General features: G+C 37.9%; 2 protein-coding genes across 4 annotated transcripts; both read right to left on the reverse strand.

Annotated features, from left to right (window-relative positions):
• Positions 1-1,190: 1,190 nt before the first annotated feature.
• Positions 1,191-4,992, reverse strand: LOC130557681 (tumor necrosis factor receptor superfamily member 6B-like). 3 transcript variants are annotated; one of them, XM_057339668.1, is made up of 4 exons: positions 4,189-4,991; positions 3,693-4,074; positions 3,425-3,607; positions 1,191-2,884 (listed from the first exon to the last, which is right to left on the reverse strand). In XM_057339668.1, the coding sequence occupies exons 1-4, from the start codon at positions 4,189-4,191 to the stop codon at positions 2,583-2,585; spliced, it is 870 nt and encodes a 289-aa protein (XP_057195651.1). In that variant the 5' UTR covers positions 4,192-4,991; the 3' UTR covers positions 1,191-2,582. The 3 variants fall into 3 exon arrangements, with proteins under 3 accessions (XP_057195651.1, XP_057195652.1, XP_057195649.1); XM_057339669.1 differs by having other exon boundaries at positions 1,192-2,552; positions 2,714-2,884; positions 3,693-4,992; XM_057339666.1 differs by having other exon boundaries at positions 1,192-2,884; positions 3,693-4,990.
• Positions 4,993-4,997: 5 nt separating this feature from the next.
• LOC130557680 (tumor necrosis factor receptor superfamily member 11B-like) lies at positions 4,998-25,827 on the reverse strand. The gene is made up of 5 exons (XM_057339665.1): positions 25,428-25,827; positions 20,892-21,255; positions 15,428-15,637; positions 9,692-9,916; positions 4,998-8,236 (listed from the first exon to the last, which is right to left on the reverse strand). Exons 1-5 carry the CDS (start codon positions 25,494-25,496, stop codon positions 7,845-7,847), a joined length of 1,260 nt encoding a protein of 419 aa, XP_057195648.1. The 5' UTR covers positions 25,497-25,827; the 3' UTR covers positions 4,998-7,844.
• Positions 25,828-27,020: the final 1,193 nt, after the last annotated feature.

The raw sequence follows: 27,020 nt of genomic DNA on the forward strand, positions 1-27,020 counted from the left end.
ACAGTCTTGACTTCATGGTGTGCTAATGCTTGAACTCCCTCTAATGGTTTCTTCGCTTGTTTAGCATGGCGAAAGATGAGTGAAATGCGGTACCCTGATGCCACTAGAAATAATTTAGAGCTCATGCCTCTGTAACGTAGAGCCAGACACTGACAGAAGCCTGAGAATGAACCGTGCCATTTATATTGACTGTTTTGCTCAGTCACATCTGCTGCAGAACATGTTTATGAGGAGATGGAGTCTTGTGGGCTGTGAATAGATAAACTTCACTTTTACATTTCAAACTGAGCTATCCACTAGCTGCTTTTTAAGCCAAATTAAACACACAAATGACAGTCTGTTTATATCAGTGCGGTTTCTTTCTAGTGGCCCGGATTGACCTGTGATGGTATGATTTCATGAAACATGTTGCCCTGTCTGACTTGTGGGAAGTATTGTCACATAATTTTCTTCACAAATCATCTTGTGACAAGGCCTTAGGTATATTAAAAGGCTTATTATTGTTCTTCAACTTATAAATGTTTGAGGGGAAATACCGCTATCTCATTCAGTCAAATTAACAGAGCTTTTATTTCCTCCGAACAAGTCGAAACAGTTACACAAACAGGTGCTTTGTTGTTGGCCAAAGACGAAAGCAGAGAGACGGTTTAATAACTGTTTTTGTAAGAAATAAATGATCTCACCACTTCAAGAGTAACAAAAAAGAATTAACCAAATAAGTAAAAAACGTGTTGTCATACAGTACAGTATATACCTTCTTAAAGCTTAACCAAATAACACTTTCAAATATATGTTTTACTTTAATTAGTGTGTAGCTGTTTAAGCATAAACATCTGCAAAGTTACAGCACTCAAAGTTCACTGTAACGGGAGATATTTTCTTTAACAGAATTGTTTTATAAAGACTACAACAAGCATCTCATTGAGACTACAACAATCTACTTCCTGGAGTAGTGACATCACAAAGCCCAAAATTAACATGAACCCCAGAGGAGTTAGTGAGCAATGCAAGTTTCTTTAAAAGAAAACTACTGGAAATACTCATCTAGATTCTTTAAATACAAATAAACATTTTACTCTGATTTGTTTTGTTGTGACTCTGATTTCAGTTGTTAAGTAAAAGAGTGCAGAAGACCAGTTTATTCGTTACTTCATATGTAGAACATCTGCGTTTGTACATCACTGAAATGTGCACAGAAATCTGGTGTAGGCTACTCATATCAGCGTGTCATGTCGGCAAATGAAACGTCTCAAACACAATGAAAGGCAAAAATTAGCAATATGCATTCACACAAATAACTTTATTCAAACATCTCAATGAAATTACATGACACTGAATACTTAAGAGAGGAAACGCTAAATGAAATTATTGCGTGATTATACAAACAATGAATCGGACTTTGCATCGCTAAGTCAGAACTGACACAGCTGTTAATTACTGTTCATGTAACAGGTCTGACGTGAAACCGCTCTGCTACTATTTATAATGCACGGCAGTGTTATTTGTTTAACCATATCACACAAATGTTTTACAGCTTTAACAGCTTTTATCTTTAAAAATGATTGATGATTCGAAGATTGTTCTGTTCTATCTCAACATGTCTGTGCTTTATTCTAGACTGATATTGCAACATGTGGTTATTTTTAGGCTGTTGCTTCTCTTGCATATCCACAACATTTCATTAAACATGAATAACAGGCGCAATTAATGCATATTTCACAATTCTTTCTGACAGCGAAAAATTTTCTAACAAACTATCGAGGTATTAAAGCAACACTATGGAACATTTTCTCATGGGTTCCCCATGTGGTTACTAGTTACTAGTGTCGAAAATACTGTCGCTGTATAAGCTTCCCTGTGGGCAGCGCAATATATGTGAATTTGTTGACTAAGCTGATGGAACTGGCGAATGCAGAAATGTCGTTTGGAAAGCCTTTCTGCAGGCAGGGGATGGGTGGGGTTGTGTGTACCAACCGAACACAGAACTTACAGAGTGTGGTTGTAGCCGCTATGAGGCTGCTCATGTAGCAGCGAAAGTAGAATTTGTCCAGTTAAGAGTTGTTCTACCACTGAAATAATTTTAGAGACATTATTTTAAGGAAAAACTACAAAGAGTTGCTTTAAGTAACTAGAACATGATGTTTTTGTACTCCACATAGATCGTAAATCATTTAAATGTATTGAGAAAAGTAAACGTTATTGTGCTTTCAATGCCAAAAAAGCGCAACTCTCTCGTGACTTGTATGTCTTTGTAGGGGAGGTTTACCTAAGACTAATATGGCAGTGACATTTACATATCGCAGCACCAGAACGAGGCAGCCGACGCGGGGTGTAGGTATTTCTTATGTCTATCTTATCTTGTGTATTTCCTATGAGTCTGTTATGTTAGCAATTATAATGTTACACTAAGTCACGCACTGAAAGTAACATGGCGATAAGCCTGTAGTTTCTCATGCAAAAAACCACCGCCACTTGCCATTCAGGTCCCGGGTCATACACTGTTAGTTAAAATTTACGGCAATGAAGTGAGGTTTTACTGGCCTTCAGGAGTCCTAAAAAGTGAATGAAAAAACTCAATACAATTATACATGATTTATGTCACAATTTAAGACATCTAACTTGTTAAAGATTGTGAACAGTTTTTCTGCGGTTTTGTGCATGTTAATTGATTGAAGTGTCTTAGGTAAGTCTTTAAGCTGGTCTATGTTAGCACCTTTAATCCATTCAGAAAAGAAGTTGCGTAAAAAGTCTCTTCTGGAGAATTTTTGTTTTCGTTCTTGCTGCCTCTGGCCCAGATATCTCACAACTCTCTTCAGTTTGGAGAGCCGTATTTTCTGATGAGCAAAGAAGCGAGGCAGGAAATCCCTCAGTATGCTTAAACCACCTGTAAGAAATGTAAGATATCATGAATAAACATTCAAAAACATTTTACCACAACCCTCCTAAACACAGCCTAAGCTGGTTGACTGGTTTTATTTGGTCTCTCACTCATGGTCATAGCTGGTTTAGCAGGCAAGGGGTTTGTCCCTAGCAAGCCGAGCAGGTCTTAGTGGGTCAGGCTGGAATACCAGCATGACCAGTTTCTTAAGAGGCTTAAACCAGCTTCTTTCCATCTTAAACCAGCCAGTCGCCAGGTTTTAGCCGATAAAGTAGACACATAATCTTTAAAATGTGTTTTATTTTTCAAGCACAGCAATACTTTTTTCTATTCTGGGCTCTGTAATAAGCCTGTTGGAAAACGCAGTGAAAGAAAATCATAAAATCTTTTATATTCAGAGTCATGAAGGATTGGTTAAAAACATTTGTCAAGTTTTAGGAAAAATTAGAATTTGGTCAATAAAATATCCGTTTTATTAGTTACTCTGTTGTGCGTTTGCTCTAACTAAAGTAACTAAATACACCACAGAAAGTTTAGTAAACGTACCGTCATTATGAAGATTCTGGCACGTCAGGCATACGTTGTCATGCCAACGGCTACCATTCAGCATCACAACAAGACCCATGGACTCGCAATCAGTGTGTTTTACGCACTTTGCGCTCGACGACGCGACTGCTGAAAACGTGCCTCGCGGACACCTTTCGCATTCCGTATCACTGTAAACGGTGCCTGTGGACAAAGGTTTCACAAAGTTAATCTATGAACTACAAGCACAGGGGAAACAAAGCACCCATTAGCAGTTTACATACTGTACCTTTCTTCTGAACGCCGTCTCCAGACGGACACTCGGTGTGCTTAATGCAGAAGTCAGCGTGCCAAAAATAGCCATCGTTACACTCGCAGACTCTGTTGTTTTTTGGTGAGCATTCTTCTTTCACGTGCTGGTTTTCCACGCAGAAGGTACCGCAGTACAGGCAATTCGGTAAGTAGTTCCAGTACTGGGTGAAATGGTTCGCTGGACAGGGCGAGCACACGGTGTCTCGGGTTGGAGTGCAGTACGCGCGCATGTAGGTCCCGGCGGGACATTGCGTGCATTTGAGGATCTGCCCTGTCTGTCGGTCCATGTGCTGGTATGTGGGGACTTCAACTGTCGATGCATCAGTGCACGACACGAACAGCATTAACGCTAGAGGCAACTGAAAACAATTTAAAGGCATTTGAATAAATGTGTTACATCAAAGTTACATGTATTGCTGTAAGTAATTAGGCGGCATAGTGTACATGCAGATGTAAAGCATGGCTTTGCTTACCATTTTTCTGTCTCGTCCTGAAAAGATGAGAAGCACGAAGTGCTTTTAAATGTCAATTTCCACCCACACAGAGGGAGGACCCTGTCAAGTTTAGACTTGAGCTACTTTATTATTTTCAACTATAATCTTAAAATCTCAGTAGTTTAACTCATTATAACGTTTAATCTACAGTAAATGTTTCAGTAGGTGTGTTTGTACCCTGTGTGGTATCATTGTTTCAAGCTCCAAATTCAAATACAAATAATTAAGATACATTATCATCTTTTTTTAAATGTGTGCTAACCATATTAAATTATGAGCATAGGATGACTTTAAAAGGTTTTATTTTGAGCAACTAAGAAATGCACAATATGCAGCAAGTCAGAAAAAATGGTACTGTATGGACACAATTTTGTTCCTGGGAGAACATTACACTGTACCGTTAAAGGTACACAATGAGTGCTTATGATTATGTGCATAATTATATGTTTTGAACCTGTATGGTACAAAAGGACCACCCCAGGAACAGCTGTCGTATTATTCAGGTGACATGTACTGAACATCAGTGCAACATGTGGTTTTCCAAAATTATTTGTCAAAAATGTTTGTTACTAAAGCTATAGGTTTCAAACCATTTAGCAATTGTAATGTTCTGATTACACGTAATGTATTAGTTTGACCACATATTTTGAACAAATTGATAAAAAGCAAGTTACGAAAATATTTACAGCTGGAAACCTTAAAAAGAGAAACTGTATGTGTTCTATGTGGTCCATTTGGTGTGTTTTATAACTTTTTCTAGGACTGTCAAACAATTAATCGTGATTAATCACATCCATAATAAAAGTTTGTGTTTACATATATGTGTACTGATCATATTAATTTTGAATTTTAAAACATACACATACCTGCATCTATTTCAGAAAATATAATAAACATTTATTTATCATTTAAATTATTGATCAATATAAACAAATACAATGTAAATATTTCCTAAATGTGTATACATGTACAGTATGTGTTTATAAATACAAAATTAATATGCACAGTACACAGACATATATGATGTAAACACAAACATTTATTCTTGATGCGATTAATCGTGATTAATGGTTTGACAGCTCTCATTTTTTTCTTTTAGGGACAAATGTGTCTATGCTCTTTTGGGTTAATGACATTTTGACACAACGCTGTTTTAATACAAAAAATTCAGTTTCTCATACTCCACTATAAATTGACTATGGCGTAAAGATGTTATCATGTAAGATAAACAGAAATACATGTACCCAACCCTATGTTGATAAATTAAAGGTCATTTAACTTCCCAGTTGTAAATGTTACTGAAACTGGAACTAATGGTAATCGTAATGTGAGAGAGCTCAACTTCTCTGAAGTAGTCATCATTTACTAAAACATCCACAATAAGCATTCAGCCATCATCTCTTGAAATGTCTGACTGAATTGTTGTAATAAGTTTGGTCATGGAAAGATCCAGCCCTTTAGGGACATGATATCTATGGAAATTTAGACAGGTTTCACATGAGCGTGTTCCAAAACCACATTTCACATGAGATCACATGAAAAACATGTGAAATTCACATGGCATTTCTGTAAAAAATATGGTTTTGCTTTAGATGACATTTATTAACCCACTGGAGTCATTTTGATTACTTTGTTGATGGATATATGTGATATTTGGAAATATCAAGATGATTTTTATTAGGCCTATTCACTGTAAGAGAAACAAAAGGTAAAAATGTTTTCCTGGGGTACAAAACATTTAACCGTACTATTAAAGGTACATAATAGGTCCACAAGATACAACATTTTATGTTTTGTACCTATAGAGGTACAAAGAGAAACCCCTAAGGGTACATTTTTTACTTTTTTTTCTTAGTGTTTGAATGAACTATTATTGTCACTTGGCAGCCTTAAAGAAATGGAAAACCAAAATAGAAATTAAATGTAACTGACAAACTGAAACTGAAACTAAAACACTAAAAAACTAAATAAAAACTGAAAGTAAAAACTCTATATTAATAATAATGGTTTCTATTTATTATTATTATTATTGAGATCCCAAGATAATCTTAAAATATTTGATGTATTTTCATAATTTCTAAAACACACTCATCAGTCAACCAAACAAGGAAACTTTGGGATCCCCACCTACCCCTACACATTTCCCATTACATCTTTGCTTTACAAAGAGCAACAGATGACATAAGTGTAAACACCAAAACCTGTCAAACAGAAACAAGCTGTCTTCTGTCGTCACGTTATTTCCTCCTGTACGTCATGCCACTCTTATTCTGCTAAATAATTACCTCCAGTAATGCATGGGGTGTTTACATAGTACAAATGCTCAAGGAATCGCTTTTATCTTTAGTCATCACATTTCCAGCCATATTTGGTGAAGCTGTCACACTCTCGTGTATGTCTACTCATGCTGCATGAATGCCGTGTGATCATAACCAGACAAATAATACGTCTAACCAACAGGATTTAGTGATTAATACAAAAGTTTCATTAAAAAAACAAATCAGCAAATTTACACTGGCAGCACAAAGATATGTATAAATATCATACATGTATTAGAGGAAGAAACAGGAGTATCAAACGATAAGTACATCTTGGGGTGTTAAAGAGCTTCAAGATTACAATACTAACTTGCTTGACTACAGGGGCCTCCTTTATAAAACAAAAATCCACGGCAACGTTCATATTTATAAAAAAAGGTCTTTGACGTGGAAAAGTGCATAGCGCCATGTCAGGGTCTGAGCAGACGTAATTTAATAAATTTAGGACGGTTTCTACGCAACATTCTATAAATGAGGCCCCAGGATTCAGCACAAAATTTATTTAAATAAAAAAAATATAATGTGTAAGTTCTCAGGGATGGATCATGGACGGGGGCCACTTAACCTATATCCTAGTTTTGGCAGTTTTATTATTTTTGTAGGCTAAAACTAGTTGACTAAAATAGTCTAGTGATCAGGTCTTACTGTACGATAAGGGTCAGGCAGTTTGAAGAACTGACACAGTCCATAATCCAGCCCTGCAACGTCTAAACAACAGCCTTTAAAATAAATCCATATGTGAGACTTCATTACATCCTGACCGTGTCATGCTTCAATTACAATGGCACGTGTGAAAAGATGTCTTTTTCTTAAAATATATCTGTAAATATGTTGTAGCGTAGTACAAATCAATATAGATTTAAACAGTCACAAATATATTTAAAATAAAGACAAATGATTTACTGCAGTTCTAGAGTCCAGTTTCTTGACAAATTGATAAATAATGTTTTTTCATTTTCAAATTTTGATTAAAACCACCCCTGACAATATATAATTACAGTTAAATAAAACATAAATGCTCTTCATTGTATTATACATTCAGAACCAACATCCTTTATTTACAGCTTCAATGGAGCATAGATTCCGCTTCAAAGAAAAGACAAGTCAAGCCAAGTCCTGCATTAATAGAGATTTTCATCTGACATCCCAGGACTTGTCTCTGACTCTTAGTGTTTCAGTCCAATACAAAAACGAAACGAGCATCTTTACAACAAAACCAGTCACCCCAACTCTCCCCTCTCAGCCCATAATGGAAATTATATACAACTTTTCCCATTTAAATAACTCCTCTTTCAGTCGTCTTTCAATATGGCATCATTAGTCATTGTAGGGTTTGGTTTTGAAGCACGTACCATCCTGGATCATGCTCACGATCATCTTCTCATACATGCGGTGCATGGATGACGCGCTGATGATGCGACTCATCCTCTTCAGAGTTTTGAGGAGTGGTCGACGGGCGCCTTTCGAGCGGAGTTTGCGCAGGCTCTGAGCTAGAGCCTTGGCCAGGTCCTGACCTCTGTTCTGAACCTTCCACAAGTGGAGGAGCTGTAGGATGTAGCGTTGAGAGGGACAGGAACGGACCACGGCCCGTACGTCCTCCTCGCTCACTTTTTCTCCAGCTAAACTATCCATCAACATCAACAGGTCTTCCAGAGTGAGGTTTTTGATGCTGGCACAGCGAGATACTTTCCTCTCGCAGTGGTTCACACCTATGAGAAGGAGGAGTTTGTCAGTCCTATAAACCTGCATTGTATTGTCTTAGATTCATAGTTATTGAAGATAGTTCAGACAAGAGTGTTGCACTGAAAGGATGCACCGAATGATTGTCCGAACACCCAAAATGCTTTTCTTGTTTTTGGTTTTTGCGCTACCATAAGTGAAATGACAGAATAATTTTGACAGTACAATGACTCTTTTGATGATGCGATCAAGTAGCAACCAGCGTAAAGTGAGAGGCGTGCAAGCAGCAAACATTTCGGCAGTGTGGAAGAATTTTAAAGGGTCAGAGAAAGACAGCGCAGGAGTAAATTTCCAAATTAAAGACGGTAGCGGGCGGTCTGACAATAGCCCCTCCACACCCAACATCCTTTGACATCACACAGTGGTGGCGTTCACACAGTTCCCAGGCCAGTTCCCTGCCCTAAACAACCTGTCAAGGTGTGTCTTTTGTCTTCTGAGAGAACAGTCAGCCTTAGTGGTTGGAGTTCTTTCATGAATGTTTTTTTTCTTTAAATAATTTTACAGTAATCCAATAGTTTTTGTATACTCTAATTTTAGTCTTAGAATTATGAGTGACAAATGTCATATTTCATTTAGAATATTTTTTTCTCTGTGACATCTCGGACATTTTATACATCAAGTTATAGTAACTTACAATATTCACCATGCAGTGTTTAAGGTGGATCAATTGTTTAAAGAATTGTAATTCTTCAAAACATTTAATACTGTAGTTATGTAACAATTGCGATGAAAATCTTAATTTCATTTTTGATCTTTTTATAGCTTGATAGATTTCACAGGGATATGAAAATATCCTTTATGGCCACTAATGGTTGCACTTCCTTGCTCGTATTCATGCTAACCATACTGGTCACTACTTATGGTCTATCACTTGCTTTGGGACTTTCTTTTGGTATTTCTTTGGACGTTTTCTATAAAGAACCTTGCTAACAAATCGCCTATTGAAATGGCAGTTCACCCAAAAATGAAACTTTTTCCTCACCCTCATGTCATCCCAAATCCTGTATGACTTTTTTCTGCAGAACACAGAGAAATTATTTTGTAGAATGATGAAACAACCCATTGCATAGACACAACAGTTCTTCTTTCGTGTTCCACAGAAGAAAGAGTCACATACAGGTTTTAAACAGCATGAGGGTGAATTAATGATGTCAGAATGTTGGTGAACGGGTCTCTTTAAGGGGTCACATTTACAATTACACACCAACATTTTGTGGGCTATAAAGACAGGGCATTTTGAAACTTAAGAATAGCTGGAAAATGTAGACAAGTTCACCACCACCATGAGACGCAATTCCTCGAGAGTCCCAAATGAGGTGAGTGGACTTGTAAAGCGCATGTTTCTCAAATGCAGATTTTCAATACAAATGTTTGTTAACAACAATGGGACTGAGACATTTAGATTCAGCTCTGCCTTCACGAACCTTGAATGATGCTATTGAGCTTGTCCTGGTCCTTATTTTGTTCTCTCCAGAGGCGGAGCAGGTGCAGTGTCTGCTGCTGAGGACTACAGCTTTTCTTCAGCCTCTCAACGTTCTTCCAGTCCACCTTACGTCCTGGAAGACTCTCGGACAGACGCTCCACTGAAATGGAGGCCAGCGGAGGTGACGCAACAAACTGAAATATGGCCTCTTCACACAGTGTGATGTCTGGAACGAGATGTAAGAAAGCCGCATGGGACTGTTATGCAAACAGTAGCACAATAAACATGTCCAAAACGAATCGCATGGTTGCGCACAGGCCAAACGAAACGTTACACGGCATTGAAACACCATCACTATATTTGGCAGCTTTAAGCCATCAGGTTCTCATGTTTTCATACAGAAAGTAACATGTTACCACATGTTTAAAACTGATTCCACGTCTCCACCCTAACTTTGGAAATTCAGGATTGTAAAACTTGTTTCTGGTATCTAGCTTAAAGCTTTAGGGTAAGGTGTATGAAGGTGATTAGAATTAAATTGCATTAAATATATATATAATTGTATATAATGTAATATTGCATAATGTCTGACAACTAATTTCTTTGCCTGTCAACACATACACCCAGGGGCGTAATGTCCACTGGGGACATGTCCCCGCCAATTTCAAATTTGTTTGTTATGATTTTTAACGCACGCCGTCATCACAACGGAGAAGTAGGACAGAGCAGTCTGCCTGTGTCGACTCTAAAAATAGCTCACTGAAAGGTTGTTTTCAATCACGTGGATGGCAGCAAGTGATTTTCTCCATAGGAATTCACTATGACAAACTCAAAGTACTAATGTTTGACCACCTGAACAACGACCAGGTAAGCCCAAATGTCTGTCAAACCTTACTTGTAATAAACACTAGCTTCTGTTAAAAGAACGAGCCCTTATTAAACAGATAAAGTAAAAAATCTTGCGCTAAGCGTTTCTTTCCCAAAATCCATTATAAGGAAACAGCTTAACGTACCAAAACAACAACCATGGAAAACCAAATTAAATACATCTTGTTTATCACTGATATCAAACATAAACATGAAAAAGGTTTTTTTTAACAAATTGTGTTCTCAGTTTGTCGCTGCCTTGAGCCACGTTATGTGGTTTCTTTAAAATAAACAAGCTTAATGTGAGACTATTGTTATCCCCGGAATAAGTGCTTGTTCTTTTAACAGTAGCTAGTGTTTATTGTTAAGGTTTAATAGAAATTTGGTTTTGCGTAGTCGTTGTGTCAGTAGGCTATGTTATGCTGTTTTCTTTTAATGGACGATCGGACTCGTTCTTTTAACAGCAGCTAGTGTTTATACCAAGGCTTGACAGAAATGTGGGCTTCCCTTGCTGAAAGCAAGACTATAAAAACTGTAATCTGGGTGTAATTCCTTTTACATTATTTAATGTGTAAACAAGAAATACAAGAAACCTGATCTGTGAATCAAAGAACAAAAATGTAATTTCAATGAAGCGCTTTGGCGCATTTCCTTCAAGACGTGTGTGTTATATCCCTCTATGAATAATATCCAGAGGAATGTCAGAATCACTTTGACTCAGCTCTATTGAAACTGAAGATTATTTTTTTGATCCCCTTCTGAGTCATAATGGGATAACAAGAAGTGGTGGCCTGAATTGTTTGCCAAATCATGGGGTGATGACCTTTTACAAGTGCTACATTTGAAAAATGTTTTGTCCAAAACAGGTCACATGCTGTACTGTAAGCTATTGACTGTATACGCCAAAACCAGAGACTCCCAGTATAAATATTTTTAGTCTACGTAATATTTAGCTTTCGACTATTTAAACAGAAATAACTCTCCTTCAGATGATTACCCGATTGTTATGTTCTTTCAAATGGGTTAAAATGTTATTTATGTTATGCCCTGGTTAAAATGCTGGGTATACAGTAATTAGATCTTGTATAACCTGTACAATCCGAAATGTGATTTATATGTCAAGATGTCCTTGCCAAAAAATGTACATTGGTAAATCATTATGTCCATTGAAATTGAGAATTAGTGAACATAAATCCAACATCAGACGCCATGATATAACTTCTCCAGTGGCTAGACATTTCAACGAGATGGGACATAGTATCAAACAATTGGAATGTATAGAAGAAGTCATAATATCACGTAGAGGTGGTAATACGAATAAAGAATTATTGAAACGAGAAGCATTTTGGATTCATAAACTAAATTCTTTAACTCCTATGGTATGAATCAAGAACTAGATCTTACGGTCTTCCTTTAACGGTTCCTCTTTAATGATGAGTGTCATGGCTCTGCTTCATTTAGTCATGTTTTTCTTGGTCCTGTAGCAGAATCATGACAAAGTCTTTGGTTATGTGTGGAGAGAAACATATTACTGTCCTTTTGACAATAATATACGTTCTCTCCAGTGTCTCGTCTCTGTTCCCGCCATCTCGTTTCCTCGTTATCTTTCCCTGAGTGTTTAATTACCCACACCTGCCCTGTGTCGTTATCCTTTGTCTGTCTTCCCTATATAATACCCTCATGTTTCATTGTCCTGTGTCGGTCATTGCGTGTGTATGTGCTGTGTCTAGTGTCCTGATGGTCCCTGTGTTGCCAGAGTCTATTGTCCCTGTTTCAGTAAGTGTTTAGTTTAGTCTGTCAAGTGTTGTTTAGTTTGGTGTTTAGTTAGTTTACGTCCCTTTTACTTATTATTGTCCTGTTCTTGGTTTGACACCCCCTCGTGGGTTTTTCCTTTGTTTAGTTCATTTAATAAAAGTCTTTGTTAACCCCGTCATTGCCGCTGCCTGCATTTGGGTTCTCTCCTGCCACACACCCCCTGACAGATGAGGTAATTTTGATAAAGATTTTGATGTATAATGTGAAATGTATCGATTATTTATGACGATGTAATTCCGATGTTCTAAATCGATGACCCTTTCCTATACTATATTTAACTGTAAATTTTCTGTAACACATAATTAGGAATTATTTGTTTGTTTTTCCTTACTGCTTTATACTAATGTTGTGGAAGAGTTTATATATTTATATTTTGTAATAACTTTTTTCTTTGTCATTATTATTTTTGAGTTTTGGTTTTTTTTCTGTTGGTTTGAATTTGGATGTGAGATGGTGTTGATTGTGTTGGTGATATGTAGTGATTAACGAAGATCCAAATTTAAGTCGTTATCGAATTATATTAAGTGTTAAACAATTGGGATACACAGGTGTGGACAATGATGATAATGATGACATAATTTGAAATGTAGATTTGGTAACTAAATGGCTAAACACACTGAAGAAGGCATTAGCTGAAACGTTTGTTATCTTGCCTCCCATCATGGAATAAAAGTAATTAATATAATACTACTTTCTGAGTGTGAATCACTGTGTATAAGGAATATGTTTTGAAGATTAACGCACCACTATTACCAAGGAAATACAAGAGCGCAGTGCAAGTTACTGGGTATACAGTAGTGCCATTTGCCATAATCTTCTGTAGTGTCAAAGTTTATTTTATTTTTTGGAAAAAATGTTGGTAGTCGTTTGTAGATTGCGGAGAAATTTGAGCTTTGCCATGGTAAGAGCTCTGTTCCTTAGAAGTTTAACACCCTGTTTACACTGCGACTAAAGGCAACATAACCTATAGACGGTTCCATCGGACACACGCGCATGGCCCGAAGTTAACTTCCAGTCTGTGTTTGTTGATCGGTCTGGCTAGTTGCTAATATTATAACTATTTATACTGTATTTTTAAATTTATATTTTCTTTAATTTATATTAATATTGAATTGTGTAACAATTGTTTTAAACAAACTATATTTGTTGAATCTTTTTGTACTGTATTAAATAAATTTGTTGAATGGTTTTGTGAAACTTTGTCGTATTTAAGTTTAGACAAGTAACATTTTTTTTCTACTGCAATCCAAAATAATACTGATTAGACCTACTTTTAACTTGCTAGCTAATGTCATTTACTTATTTCTTTTGCTTGTTTTCAGAAATAATCTGCAGGGAATCTGTTCTTTGCGGATGTGTACCGGAAGTTACGTTTAGGCCACAAAAGCGTGCACGCGCAGTAATGTTTGTTTATGTTGCTGCTTTGAAACCGTCTATAATAATTAGAAATTCTGTCCACACTGGAAGCGGTGGGATGCAACGCGACAAATGCCTTGTTCGTAATGGGGTTGTGTAGACAGGGTGTAAAGCTCTTGAGGATTTTTCTGTCCTCTGTGTTTTACTTGGTAACCAATAGATTCAAAATAAACATTCATCACTATGGGTATTTCTTGGGAATTGAACTCAACAATGACTATACACGTTTATGTGCGCATAAACAGCTTACAACTGTCATTGCTGCACTAGACATATCATCAGTCTTTCGGAGAGATGTCATTACTGGGGATGAGTGTAAACTGAGTGACGCATTGCTCTGGCCTTAATCGTGTAAGACCATAGACTGGATGGGAGTTATTTAAGTTAAACGCTAATTAGATCAGGTCAAATGAAAACGACTGGAAAACTGATGATCAATGATTATTTTGGTCATCAGTGAACTTTGGCTTGGTCAACTTTTAAACATTTTGCCAGCTGTAAAAGCATTACACTTGTTAAAATGTTTTATCTAGTTCATATTGGAATATAGGAAAAGCCTTTTCCAATTAAACGTACCGTTGATGGATTTAGCTGAGCTCTATTGATATTACAAAATGAGACATCTAAAGTATGAGACATCTGAATGTACAATATTTCGTATCACTAACCAAAAACAAAATCGATTCCAAGGATTTCACAGGAAAGTTGGAACACCTTTTAAGGTGTTGCATATACAGGTATGTGTGTGTTTTCCAAACTTACTCGTATTATATCAGAGGTTAATCCGGGACAAACACTCAAAACGGCTTTTCACATTTAACCCGGGGTTAACCTTTTTATTCTAAACCCCAAGCAAACAAAATCCCGTTTTATCTGTTTCACTGCATATAATTTACCAGGGGTTAACATATAACCCTGGGTATTCATCACCTGATGTTTCACACTGTACATCACTAAACTCTGGGTTCATGTTCTTGTTTGCATATTTGCAGTGTCAAACTGACTAAATAAAAACGTGCGTGGTCGCTTTGAATGACTGCCTCGTGGTTCGCATCAGAGAAAAAATAGCCACAAATCTTTTTCATGTTTTTTTGCTTCATCATTATTAATTATGGCATTATTATCTACTTTTCAGTCAAAAGCTGAAAAGACTGTTTACGAGTTTTTGTGACTGTACACATCGCCGTGATATGAGGTAATCGCTTTTTGGGGGGGGGGTTGATTGACTGTCTGTTGCTATGCCTTTGCTTGTGATGTTTCACAAAGCAGGGTTTAGAACGGAGATACAGTAAGCACAGTGCGAAAAGCCCTAAAGTGAATAGCTTCCAAGGTATTTGTATTGTTTTTGTTATTAGTTGCCATCTGACTAAGAGTCTACAGCAGCCCATGGAGCTGTTTTTGTAAGAAAATCCACATCTTTATCAGGCCACCTCTTTGACCTCTGTGATGTGTCTAATGTGGTTTATTGTTTTTTTACAGAGTGTTCTCATGGGAATGTTGAAATGCACGCACATTTTTATCACACCGTATTTTAAAATAACTTTTGGCAAAGGAACAAAATGAGCAAATGGTTAGCTTCAAACCAAGCCCTTTTGACCAGATATAAGAGTTTTGAGTGGTGAAGCTTGTTGAAGTTTACCTGTGTTACACTCTATGTGTTGATGTGAGCAGTCAAACTCTTTACTGTCCGTCTCACACAGAGTGTCCTGAGTGGCCGTTCCTGATCTGAAGGTTTTCAGTCCCAGTTGACTGCAGTCCCTGTGTGGCACGCAGGGTTCTGTAGATGAGGATGTGCTGGAGAAATAACCTGGTGGGCACCTCTCACACACAGTGTCTCCGTCTGGGGTGCCTGTATGAAACATATACAAACCCATTTAATGCACATCAATATATTTGATATCCGAAAAACAAAACACAGCAATACCCCAAAATTCATTAGTCTAGGTTCAAGAGTTCGTCACAATATACCGGTAAAGATATTAAAAACCACAATTATCCATATTGTGTTAATTCTACACATAGGATGATATTGTAAATAATTCAGCACCCATTTAAAGTTTTGCCTTAAAGGGATAGTTCACCCAAAAATGAAAATTCGGTCATCATTTACTCACCCTCAAGTTGTACAAAATCTGTATAAATTATTTTGTTTGGTTGAACACAGAGGAAGATATTTGGAAGAATGTTAGCAACTGAGATTTCTGGGGCACCATTGACTACCATAGTAGAAATATATATTTTTGTTGTTGTTCTGTTAAACACAAAAGAAAATATGTTGAAGAATTTAGGAAAGCCAACAGTTCTGGGGAACCATTGACAACCATTTTAATCAATGGTGCCCCAGAATTCTCAGTTGCCAACCTTTTTCCAAATATCTTTCTTTGTGTTCAATAGTGCATAGAAATGTATACAGGTTTGGAACAAGTCGAGGTTAAGTAATTCATGACAGAATTAATTTTTTTGGGAGAACTGTCCCTTCACAGATTCACAATGGTTACAAACTCTCTCTCTCTGCATCCCTGCACTTCTGACTGTTATTCACTGGCCAAAAAAAGAGAAAACACAAAATAAACTGAATCAAAGATGAATTTTATTGACAGCATTATTTGATATTGTTATCGTAAATTCTTTGAGTCATGAGGATTGTGTAGCGATAATCTGACATTGTGACAGCCAATGGTGGAACTTGTAAATGTTAGCATTATTAAATGTGATTAAGTGGAACGAAACTCCTGCTCACCACAGCAAACTAGGTACAAACATTTCCCTTTTTTAAAACAAAGAGAACTCTGTATGGGCCTCCGCACTGTCACAACTGAATGGCATGAACACCTACATGAAGTGATATATAAAACATAGTGGAAGTGGAACTTTTATCAAGGATTCAAGACTTTTACGATGAGTCACTTTAGAGATAAATGTCATTTACAAGGATGACAATAACAGAAATCAGTCACATGTGCAGGTCAAAAATGAGTCAGATCTAAAAATGACAAAGCAGATTTGACTTATAAATCAGCAGGTAGGAGTTTAAATACAGTGCATTGGACAATTAGGTTGTGTACGTTTTCTGAAGAAAATGTAGGAAGTGAGACAAAAGTGTAACGGGCGGATGCTCGTGCAAAAAACTGCTGTCACGTTTTTAGGAATGCTGTGGGTTTGTGGGTATTACTGCACCGGATCTAAGTAGATTTTTCCACCCATTTGATAACCCACCAGATGGAAATAGTTAAATGAAAAGTAGATTTAAAGTATCTTTCAAGTGGCACAATTGGTGTGGGATTATTTATGTGCAAAATGTATTTATTTTGGTTTGGGCTTTGTTCATATCCTCTACTGTAAGTATGAGCGACATTAACAGGAATGCTTGAGCCTGGACGCACCACTATATGGTCAAAATGCTCATGATTGCATTAGTGCTTTAAGAAGTGAAAAATGTCTTGTTCATCCTAGTATCAGTCCAGTGCATCTTATCTAGACATCTTTATAGTCAACATGATTGAAACATGGAATTCTGTGCACAAATCAATTTATTAATAATGAGGCTTATGAGGAATAATATGGTAAGAGGACTTCACAAGGCTAACAAAGGTTGTGTTTAAAGAATCTCTGTCGCCATCTTATGGTGAAAAGACAGTTTTTGTCCTTAACAGAAAGGCAGCAAGAAAAGCGAAATATTAAAAACAAAAATATGTGAATTTATGACTATACCCGACAATGCATTTGTGAAAATATCAGATATTAACAAATCTCCTTTCTTTATTTTAATTTGATTATTTGTACAACCCCAAAATTCCTGAACATCACCCAAAATGCTTGAAGATAAATCAAACCCACATCCCTACCATCTCAGATGGTTGTGAAAACCCTTTCCCAGATATCTTAATATCGTGAGGTTTTGGCCAGTGAATTTCCTCTTAGGATGTGGTATTTCTGGGCTGGGAAGCCAGCAATTCACAGAGAAACAGAGGATAATGTTGGACCTAATTAAAAAGAGACCCATTTGGGATCGTGCACAAATTTTAAAAACGTGACGGATCATCAAGTTAGCTTCATGCTGGAGTCTGAGTGGGGAGGCCAATGTGATAACAACCACTTCTTTTATGTATAATGAATACCAGTGTCACTCAGATCTCCATTGCGAACAGAGGAAAGTGATACTTCCGCTCGCTCTGCTGGAACCAAGCCACCGCCGGGCTTTCACACTGACACAACGTCCAGCGTGATAAACACACGCCCTGACAACACACACACACACACACACAAACACACTCCAGCGACGGCCTGCAGTGAAAGTTTAGGGGAAGTATCAGCCCACTGCTCATTTACGTTCCTTCCTTACGTATGTGTTATTTTAACCATGAAACAGGTTATATGAAAATACAAACTGGATTAAAAAATGGTGCAAAGCAGGAATATGAGAGAATTGTGGTTATAATTCAGGGTCAGCTGACTGATTGAGAAAACCATCTTGAGTTTCAAACCTCTGTGGCTCCCTTTTAACGGTAATTGAAACTGACTGAGGTGGCCACAGGAAGTGAGTTATTCTCACGATGTGTGAAACTGGTGAATCAGATGGTTGAAATGAGTACAATTTGTACCTAAGAACAAATTTGCCACTCTGAGATCTGTAAGTGGCGTGTTACATTTACATTTAGCAGACGCTTTTATCCAAAGCGATTTACAGAGAGTTCAGGGAGCAGTAAGCGATATGTCTTACAGGAGCAATAATACAATAGGTGCTAATACAAAGGTACTAGTTTCAGCAAAAGCCAGACCATACCTGTTGAGAGAAAGAGAGAGGTTTTTTTCTCATTTGTCTGTCAAGTATTCACAGAAGAGATGGGTTTTAAATAGTTTTTTACTAGTGTGTTATAAGGTTACACGGTGTACCGGTGCTACGGTAGCATCGCGATGCTAAAGCTTCAAAATACCCGAGATGCCTCTCTATTTTTGAAACGGTAGTATCGTAGTACCGTGGGTAATGTTGCATATGTACATTAATATTCATTTGAACACTTACATCTGCCTTTTTGCGGTGTTTATCTCCTAAATGAATGTGTGTTTTTAATGACTCGGACAAATGATTCTAATTAGCGTTTTGAACCAGTTGGTTAAATGATTCACTAACACAGTGGAAAATTGATGCCACCTACTGGCCATCTTAGTTCTGCATTTAAAGTAAGCTTAATATTTCCCTTTGTAAAGACTGCTGTATCAATGAAATTTGTCCCACATTTGAATTAGTTCCCACGTGAAAAATGATCTAGTGTTCTTTAGTATTTACTACAGTAAACTACTAAAACTCATAGACACTAGTTGTCATGATTCTGCCGCATCATGTCATGTTTCTCGTGGTCTAGTGGCAGGATCATGACAGAACCCCATGTTTCATGTGGAGAGGGGTAATTTTGGCCCTTATGGCCTTCCATACACCCTCTCCAGTCTCGTCTCTGTTCCCGCCCTCTCGTCTCCTCATTATTGCTTGTTTATTGTTTCATGCCCTTCACATGTTCCCCTCTTGATTTATCCCCTTTATAATGCCTTTGTGTTTTCTGTCCTGTGCTGGTTCATTTTGATTCGTGTGGTGTAAGTCCCTGTGTCTTGTCAAGTTTAGTGTAGTGTAGTCATTTTGTAAATTAAGTGTTAACCGTAGTTCTTGTGTAAGTTTAGTTAGTCTTAGTCCTGTCTTGTCATGTTATTATATTCCCTTGTTTTGTTATGTTACCCCCTCATGGGTTTTTTTGGTTTTGTCTTGATTATTTATTAAACGTCTTGTTAACCCCTTACCCGCTGTCTGCACCTGGGTCCTCTGTCCTTGTGTCTCACCACGTTTCATGACACTAGTGTTTTTGAGTCTTACCATAGTAAACGTATACGTATACTACAGTATTTGCTACAATTTATCCAATTAATACAACAAAATATTCTAGTGCAAAGTATACAGTTTACTATAGTAAATACAAAATGTTTCATCTAAATCTGTGTTTTTTGTATAGATTTGAATTATGATACTACTTGGTATCGAGATACTTCAGCTGGTATAGTATCGTAAGACATGTTTATGGTACCGTGACAACCCTAGTGTGTTACAACACATACATTACCACAGTGGTTCGTGATTGGTGAGTCACTACAGGTCTGTTCTCACAGAGTCAGGGTCAACTGGTGAGACAATGCTAAATGCTAATAACGAAAAGCAACTATGTTTGTGTGTAGCTACATTGTCAAATATTTTGCATAGCTAAACAAACAGGCCAATGACATTTTAAATGCGATGAGAAAGGACTTCCCATATCTTGCGCTGTTGACATCAAAGGCTATACTCCAACCTTATAGCTATACTCCAACCTTATGGCCAGCATGGAAGTTTGCTGGTCTTAGCTGGTTTAAGTTGGAAGTAGCTGGTTTATGCTGGTCTTCAAGCCTGGTCAAGCTGGTGTTTAACTGGTGGGTCTAGCTAAAACCAGCTAGACCAGCTAAAAAAGTGGCCAAAACCTCTCTAAAACCAACCTGCTTCACCATCTTAACCAGCCAACCAGGTTAGGCTGGTTTTAGCTGTTTATTTAAGTAGTGTAAGCTATATTATGTAGTGTTATTATGAGTATACTATAGTAGTAGTATACTTATAATTATGTAGTACTATATTATAAGTAGTATGCCTATATTTTATATATAAAATAATTATAAAACAACTGGTATTAAGATACGTGGTATTTTGCAAATGTTTCCATAAGATGTACATTAACACTACAAACTGTAAAAATGATAGTCTTTCGTATTACATTGTTATTATAAAATGCGTAATTATAAAATTGTATATTGTTCCAAAGCAGATGTAAAAACAGGTATATCCATAAATGCCAAGAGACAAAAAAAATTAAGAAATGGATATACTGAGCATATACAGTATATACAGAGTCAATGCAGTTCATGATAACCTTTCAACGTTTAATTCCATGGATATTGCTGTTTACTTTTGTACAACACACATATCAGCATTGTCCTGGATCAATGGTGAAGTACAATGGAAATGTCCTAAATCATCCCTAGCAGAACCACTGTTCTAGCACATAGTGGTCACAGAACACATGTATACTTACCCTGCACGGCGACCCCAAATCCAGGCCGACAGGCAGTGTGTCGGACACAAAACTCCACCACCAGGTGGTACCCGGGTTTACACTCACAGACCCGGTTGTGAGTGCTATTACACTCTCTTCTCACGATTTGTCTTTCCTTGCAGACAGATGTGCAGTGTTGACAGCTGTCTCCCCAGTGCCACTGTTCCGCAAACCGTTTCTCGGGGCAGGGGACGCAGACGGTGGGCTCCATTGCGGTGCAGTGGCGCTCCACGGCCGTGCCGGGTGGGCATTGATCACAAAGCAGAATCTCAGAGGTCAGAGGGTCCTGGTGCTGGTATTTGGGTATTTCATGGTAGGCCCAGGCAAAAGACACGGCAAAGAGCTGAGAACACAAAGAGAACAAGCAGATAAAATAGACTCACAGTTTGCATGTGAAATATGCTGAAAAAAAAGCTGTTCAATGCCACCATATATGTTTATTATGTTATGCTTAGTGTTGACAAACAGTGTTGGAGAACGTTTAAAAAAAGTTACACATTACAGAGTTAGCAAGTTATTCAATATAGAGTAACTATTCACATTACACAGTCTATTTTCATAAAAAGAGAAACGTTCAATTTGTTTTGTGTTACTTTTTCTTATTGCTTACTGCTGTCTGAAACTCCTCCTCCTTTAGAGTACACAATGTGCTTAATAGAAATGCAATTTTTAGCATGCGATTCCTAACCTTCTTTGATGGTAAGCATTTATAGTGTAAAAGAATCACAATCACACATCCGAATGTTACATTTTTTACAACACTTTTTTATTCTCATACACAACCAAGAAAAAAACAAGACACTTGTCATGACAACAGAAATGTTTAAACCAGCTGTTTATGCCACTTTTTAATTTTGTCAGGGCATGTGTTATTCATGCTGTACGTTGTGTGAAAGCCAGACGGTGGCTCGTGAGTCCGGTTTACAATTCAGAATACACAACTGAAAAAAGTTGCACTCTACATTTTTGTTCATGTTGCACTGACACCTAGTGGTGTAGATGCATTACCACACAAGATCAAAAGTTACAAGGTTCAGTTGCCACTGTCAAACGGCTTTATTCTCCACTTGTAAGACAAATACATATGGGAATATACAGGAAAATACAACGCAATATATTAAATAATACATTTCCATATATTAGAACCAAGTGCTTATATTTTTCAATATGTGAAAAGCGGCAATTCCATATTTACAATAATATATTGTACTATATTAACAATGCATTATTCTATAAATTTTCAAAAATATATAAAATGATTTAATAATTCACAGTTAATATATAGTGTCCAATAACAGTACTGTTTATATATTCAGCTGGTTATATGATTGTACCTTTATTATTACATTCTAAAAGTAATCCAATTACATTGCGTGCGCTGCTTGAAACGTGTTACCCCTAAAACTGTTGACGGAGATCCAGCAGAAGGCGAAAGTCACATGTAGCTCAGATCTCCTCCACAAAGCATCAGCTAAGAGTAATTTTTCTCTGGGGACTTCCCTCTCACACTGCTGCCATGACAAACAATACGCTCCGGATATCTCTCAGGCCATAGAGTGACTGCACTTGGCTCTTGTCAAATGAGCAAGATTCAGGAGCACTAAAAGAGACGGAGTGAGAGAGGATGCCAAGTTGCTCATAAATCCCTCTCGGCTGAGTCTCCAGACCAAACATTGTTTTCTCCACAGCAGGTGTTGGGACTCTGTGAGGAAATCATTAAGTCCCTTAACCATTTTTTAGCACATGGGTGCCGCAGTTATAGAGTGGAAAACTGGAAAAGCCGGTGAACTTTTAGCCTTTTGGCTCTCCGGCCAAGGTTGCCATTTGACGAAGAAGTGTTTGCAGTGCTCTAACCCGAAATTACATACTAATATAGAGTCTCTGACAGTTGTAATTACACCATTCAAAGGATCTGAAGGCAACTCACAAAGACGAATCCATTGACCTTGAATTCAAACGCCTGATCTTAAGGTACGCTACATTTATCTCAGGCCTACGTACCATAGGGTGCTTTTCAACAAGACTCTCAAAGAAACTCCCGTGTTTCGAGACCGCAGTTGCAAAACATTCGCAATTGCAAAACATGATACTGAAATTAATATGCCAAATCCCAGTGGGTCCAAGAATGATGGAAGACCACTCAACAAGCATCTACAGTACATACCTAATAAATGAGAAAGTGTGCGTACACCACAGAATGACTAATTCTGTATTTCTGCAGAAAACAAGCTTGTAAAAAGCTATTTAGTAAAATTGGAGCGGCGCGTCGGAATCACGTTGCGCTTCTGAGCGCAGGTGGTCTCCAAGGACACTCAAAGGCCTTCCTAATGAAATTATGGGGTTACATCATTCAGACCTACATCACTGTCGAACCCTGACTAAAATGCTGCCTAGCTGGCTGTCTCCGGCCCTGTGGGCTATCCGGTCACCGTCTGGGAGGCCTGGCATAAAACACGTCTGTGGTTCTTCTTACGTCCTCATCATAAAGCCTCACACACAACTCCGGGACGAGAGCGATACCGGGTTTAATGAGAATCAGCTACAGCGCTGCATACAGGATAGCACGAGTATGTCTGCTGGTTAATTTGCCATAGTACATGAAGAAAACGTACCAGACAAAACAAGCACAGACCACATATCAACGCTATATCAGTTTCTTCAATAAAATTATTTCTCTTGCTTGCCATGAATATAAATCTAGACAAGATTTCCAGAACGAATGAGAAAAATGAGCAGCGGGTCTCGACTGCTGGGTGGCAGCCCCAAAATGGGTCAGGAGTCTGTTCTGGTAGCATAATGCTAAATGTAAATCAAAAATGCAACGAACTGTACAAACATGCAGAGTCGGAGCAAAATAAATAGACTCATCAGTGCGTCAAAGGGAGGACACAACGCTCATCCTTATATGTTAAAAACAAAGACTAAACTCCACTCATACCCTGCAAAATTTGACAGGTGTCAGCAGGTAGGCCTACAAATTCAGCAAATTCAAATTCAGCACTATTAAATGAAATAATTTTCAGTTTAGAGCACATGAGTTTCTGTATTTTCTGTGCTGACTTGGAATTAAAACGAACCAAATAAATCAATGCTCATTCATTTACACATAATAAAATCCGCAAAGATTGTATATTTTCAGGTGTAGTTCGAACGATATATAAAACCAGCACCTCTTCCGTCATTCAACACCTTGAAAGGGATAGTTAGCAAAGAAAACAACGGCTTTCAGCTGCTGACATTACTAGCGTTGGTATAAAAGAGGAAGTTGACTCTTTGTACTTCCTTTCACAATTATTTGTTCCTGACTGAATAAACGCTGCAGTTATCTCGTTTAATGTGTCTAGGGCGTTTGTAATCTCACAAATCGTGCTGGTGTGAAGGACTACCTTCTTTGTATCCCCCTCCAGGGGATATTAGCAGCCAAACAGAGAGACTCTTTTAGGGAAGTACTTATAGTTTCACTCTGTCCAGATATCAGCTAGATAACAGCTCCAGTGTTTCCATATCAAACTCCAGCTTAACCAGCATTACTCTAAAGAGCATGTTCCACGGGAACAAAGGTCTTTCCAAAAAAAGGACAGACCATATGTAAAGTCTATTGGCAGCATGTTTGGTACTTACAATAAATATCTGCCAAACATGTATCCATGCAAAGTTAAAGAACCACGAGTGGTTGTTTGCTCATCTATACATCTCTGAGAAGTCTGATCTATCAGATGTGGTATAGACATACAGGCTGCAAGATGTCTGTAAGAGGTTTATGATTTAGAATGTATGTAAAACGTACAGATGTACCTGTGCTATTTGGGTTATAAATAGGTCACATAATTTGTACCAAGCACAGGAACCTCACATTTTCTCATCAACATTTTCCTAACTTAAATCTTTAAACTCAGGCCTTTATTACAAATAAGCATTGTAATAAGTATATTATGGCATTATCTGTAAAACACACTTAAATTATTTATAAGCTGTTACTGCTATTCATATAAACCATGTCACAGCATTTCCTACTAATAGGCTATGGCATTTTCACAGAAACCATCTCTATGCAAATGCTTCTCGGAAGCTAAACAATAAAGAACATAGTCACAGCCTAGAATCAATCAAAATACGGCTCCTTAAAATATACGTCTCAAAACCAAACGAGCTGACGAACTAGAAATGTGAGCATCCAAAAAGTAACGTTTGATTTTTGGCGCGTTTTCACCGCGAACGCGCATGTGATGCAGTCCAGTTACGCAGCTCTTGAAGATTTTATGTTTGAAATGGTTATATAAGTTAAAACGCGAACGCATGTAGAGATCAGCCGCTTCATTCACCTGCGCTTCACAACAAATAAATGCGTCTGCTAGGTAAAAGCACAAACGCAAAGTGTTGTCATCCTCTGTTTATACTGGTTCCCATAAAGAAATAAGCATCATAAAATTACAAAAGAGGCAAAACGGATCAAATGGTCTCATGCGAGATAGCGCACTTCTGACAGCGGACAGACAGACAGATCATCATACTCACCATCTGTAATTTCATTGCTGTCGGTGGAGGCATATTCAGCACACGCATAAGTCTCGCGAAAGTCCGCATGGACAAGATCGTTTCCACACTTATAGTTTTAGGGATAAAGTCAGAATGTGCCCACCCACTTTATGGCAATGCCTTCCATCCTCTGGTTGTCTGAGGGAAAAAAATCATTACCTGCGGCAAGTGTTCTTTCGATGAAATACGGATGAAATAAGGTTGTATTTTTAGATTATTCGGGAAATGTGGTGACGGGATTCCTTCATGAATCAAACAATGACGTGGATATTTCAAGATATTTATATTAGTGGCATGTCATTTCCTAACTGCAAGGTTAATTTAATATTATTAATAAATGCTGTTAAATAACTTTCATCACATACTGTTGATGATTGATTTTCACTACAGAAACCAAAAAAGTATTTAGTTTTATGAAGCTTGGACAAAAAGAAAATGTTTGTGGGTGAAGCCCCCAAATATTATTCATTAATATCACTGATTTTGAAATCTGTAGACCCCTTTAAAGACAGTAGACTGCTTTGGTGGCTTGACTGAGTAAAATAAGCAAACCAGTTGTAAATTCACTTTGACAAGCGCTTCACAATTATATGCTTTCCTGCTCTATATTGTACTGTTGCCAGGATCCTCTTTCTCTGTGGTCTTTGGCTGAAATGCGACCAACTGCACCCTCGATACACGTCAATACGCGATATTTGATTTGAATGTATCCAAACCAGATCGGGAATTAAAGAACCTTGTCAAGTGACATGCTGCAGGTCACGGGGGACAGCAGGGACACCAGCTGCATGTAAAGTACTTCAACAGTCCTGGTTTTATGACAGAGCCACAAAGTATGTTTGCGATTTTGTGTGGTCGCACCATCGTTCCAGATTGTGTCCTGAGAGATTCTACCCAAGATAGTACGCCCATCACGTCTTCACTGCGACATCCCCGCTTCCAGTTTACAAGCCTTCATCTGACTGGCTCACTAGGCTTTTGAATTTTACATTCATAATTTATGAGTGCCTACACATTTTTAAATATTTGGGCTTTTTGTAATAACTGAGGTTAAACTTTTCTAAGTGAAAACTCAAACATTCCCCTTTTGTTCGCTTTCCAAATAATATTTGAAATCCATTTGGATTCTCTTGAACCACAATGTTTGCTCCAAGATGAAAGCGATGAGAAAACCATACTTCATTTCATATTGCATATCATCATAACCATCTCAACATTTCCAGAAAACGTTTATCAATGCGTTCTATCTGTCGACAGATGCTGTGTTACGCATCAGACCTTGATTCACCCCGAAGACCCTAACAAGCCTCGGCGGTCTCCTTGCGTATTTTCCTGACGTACTGGCCCCTTCATTATTTCAACAGTGGGAGCAACGCAGGCCATACCTCGGTAGGTTGTGGGGGAAGACACATGGCCTGCATTTGTCCTGTCTTAAACAGACGTAACGCTCAACGTCATCGGTGACGCGTGGATCGGCTGGCTGACCTGTGGTGAGGCATTGTGGATTCCTTCACCGATGTATGCGCAGACATGATGTGGGTGTTAAGAGGTCAACCATGAGTTCTGCCATGT

The sequence above is a fragment of the Triplophysa rosa genome, linkage group LG8, assembly GCF_024868665.1.
Source record: "Triplophysa rosa linkage group LG8, Trosa_1v2, whole genome shotgun sequence".
In the NCBI taxonomy this organism is placed as follows: domain Eukaryota; kingdom Metazoa; phylum Chordata; class Actinopteri; order Cypriniformes; family Nemacheilidae; genus Triplophysa; species Triplophysa rosa.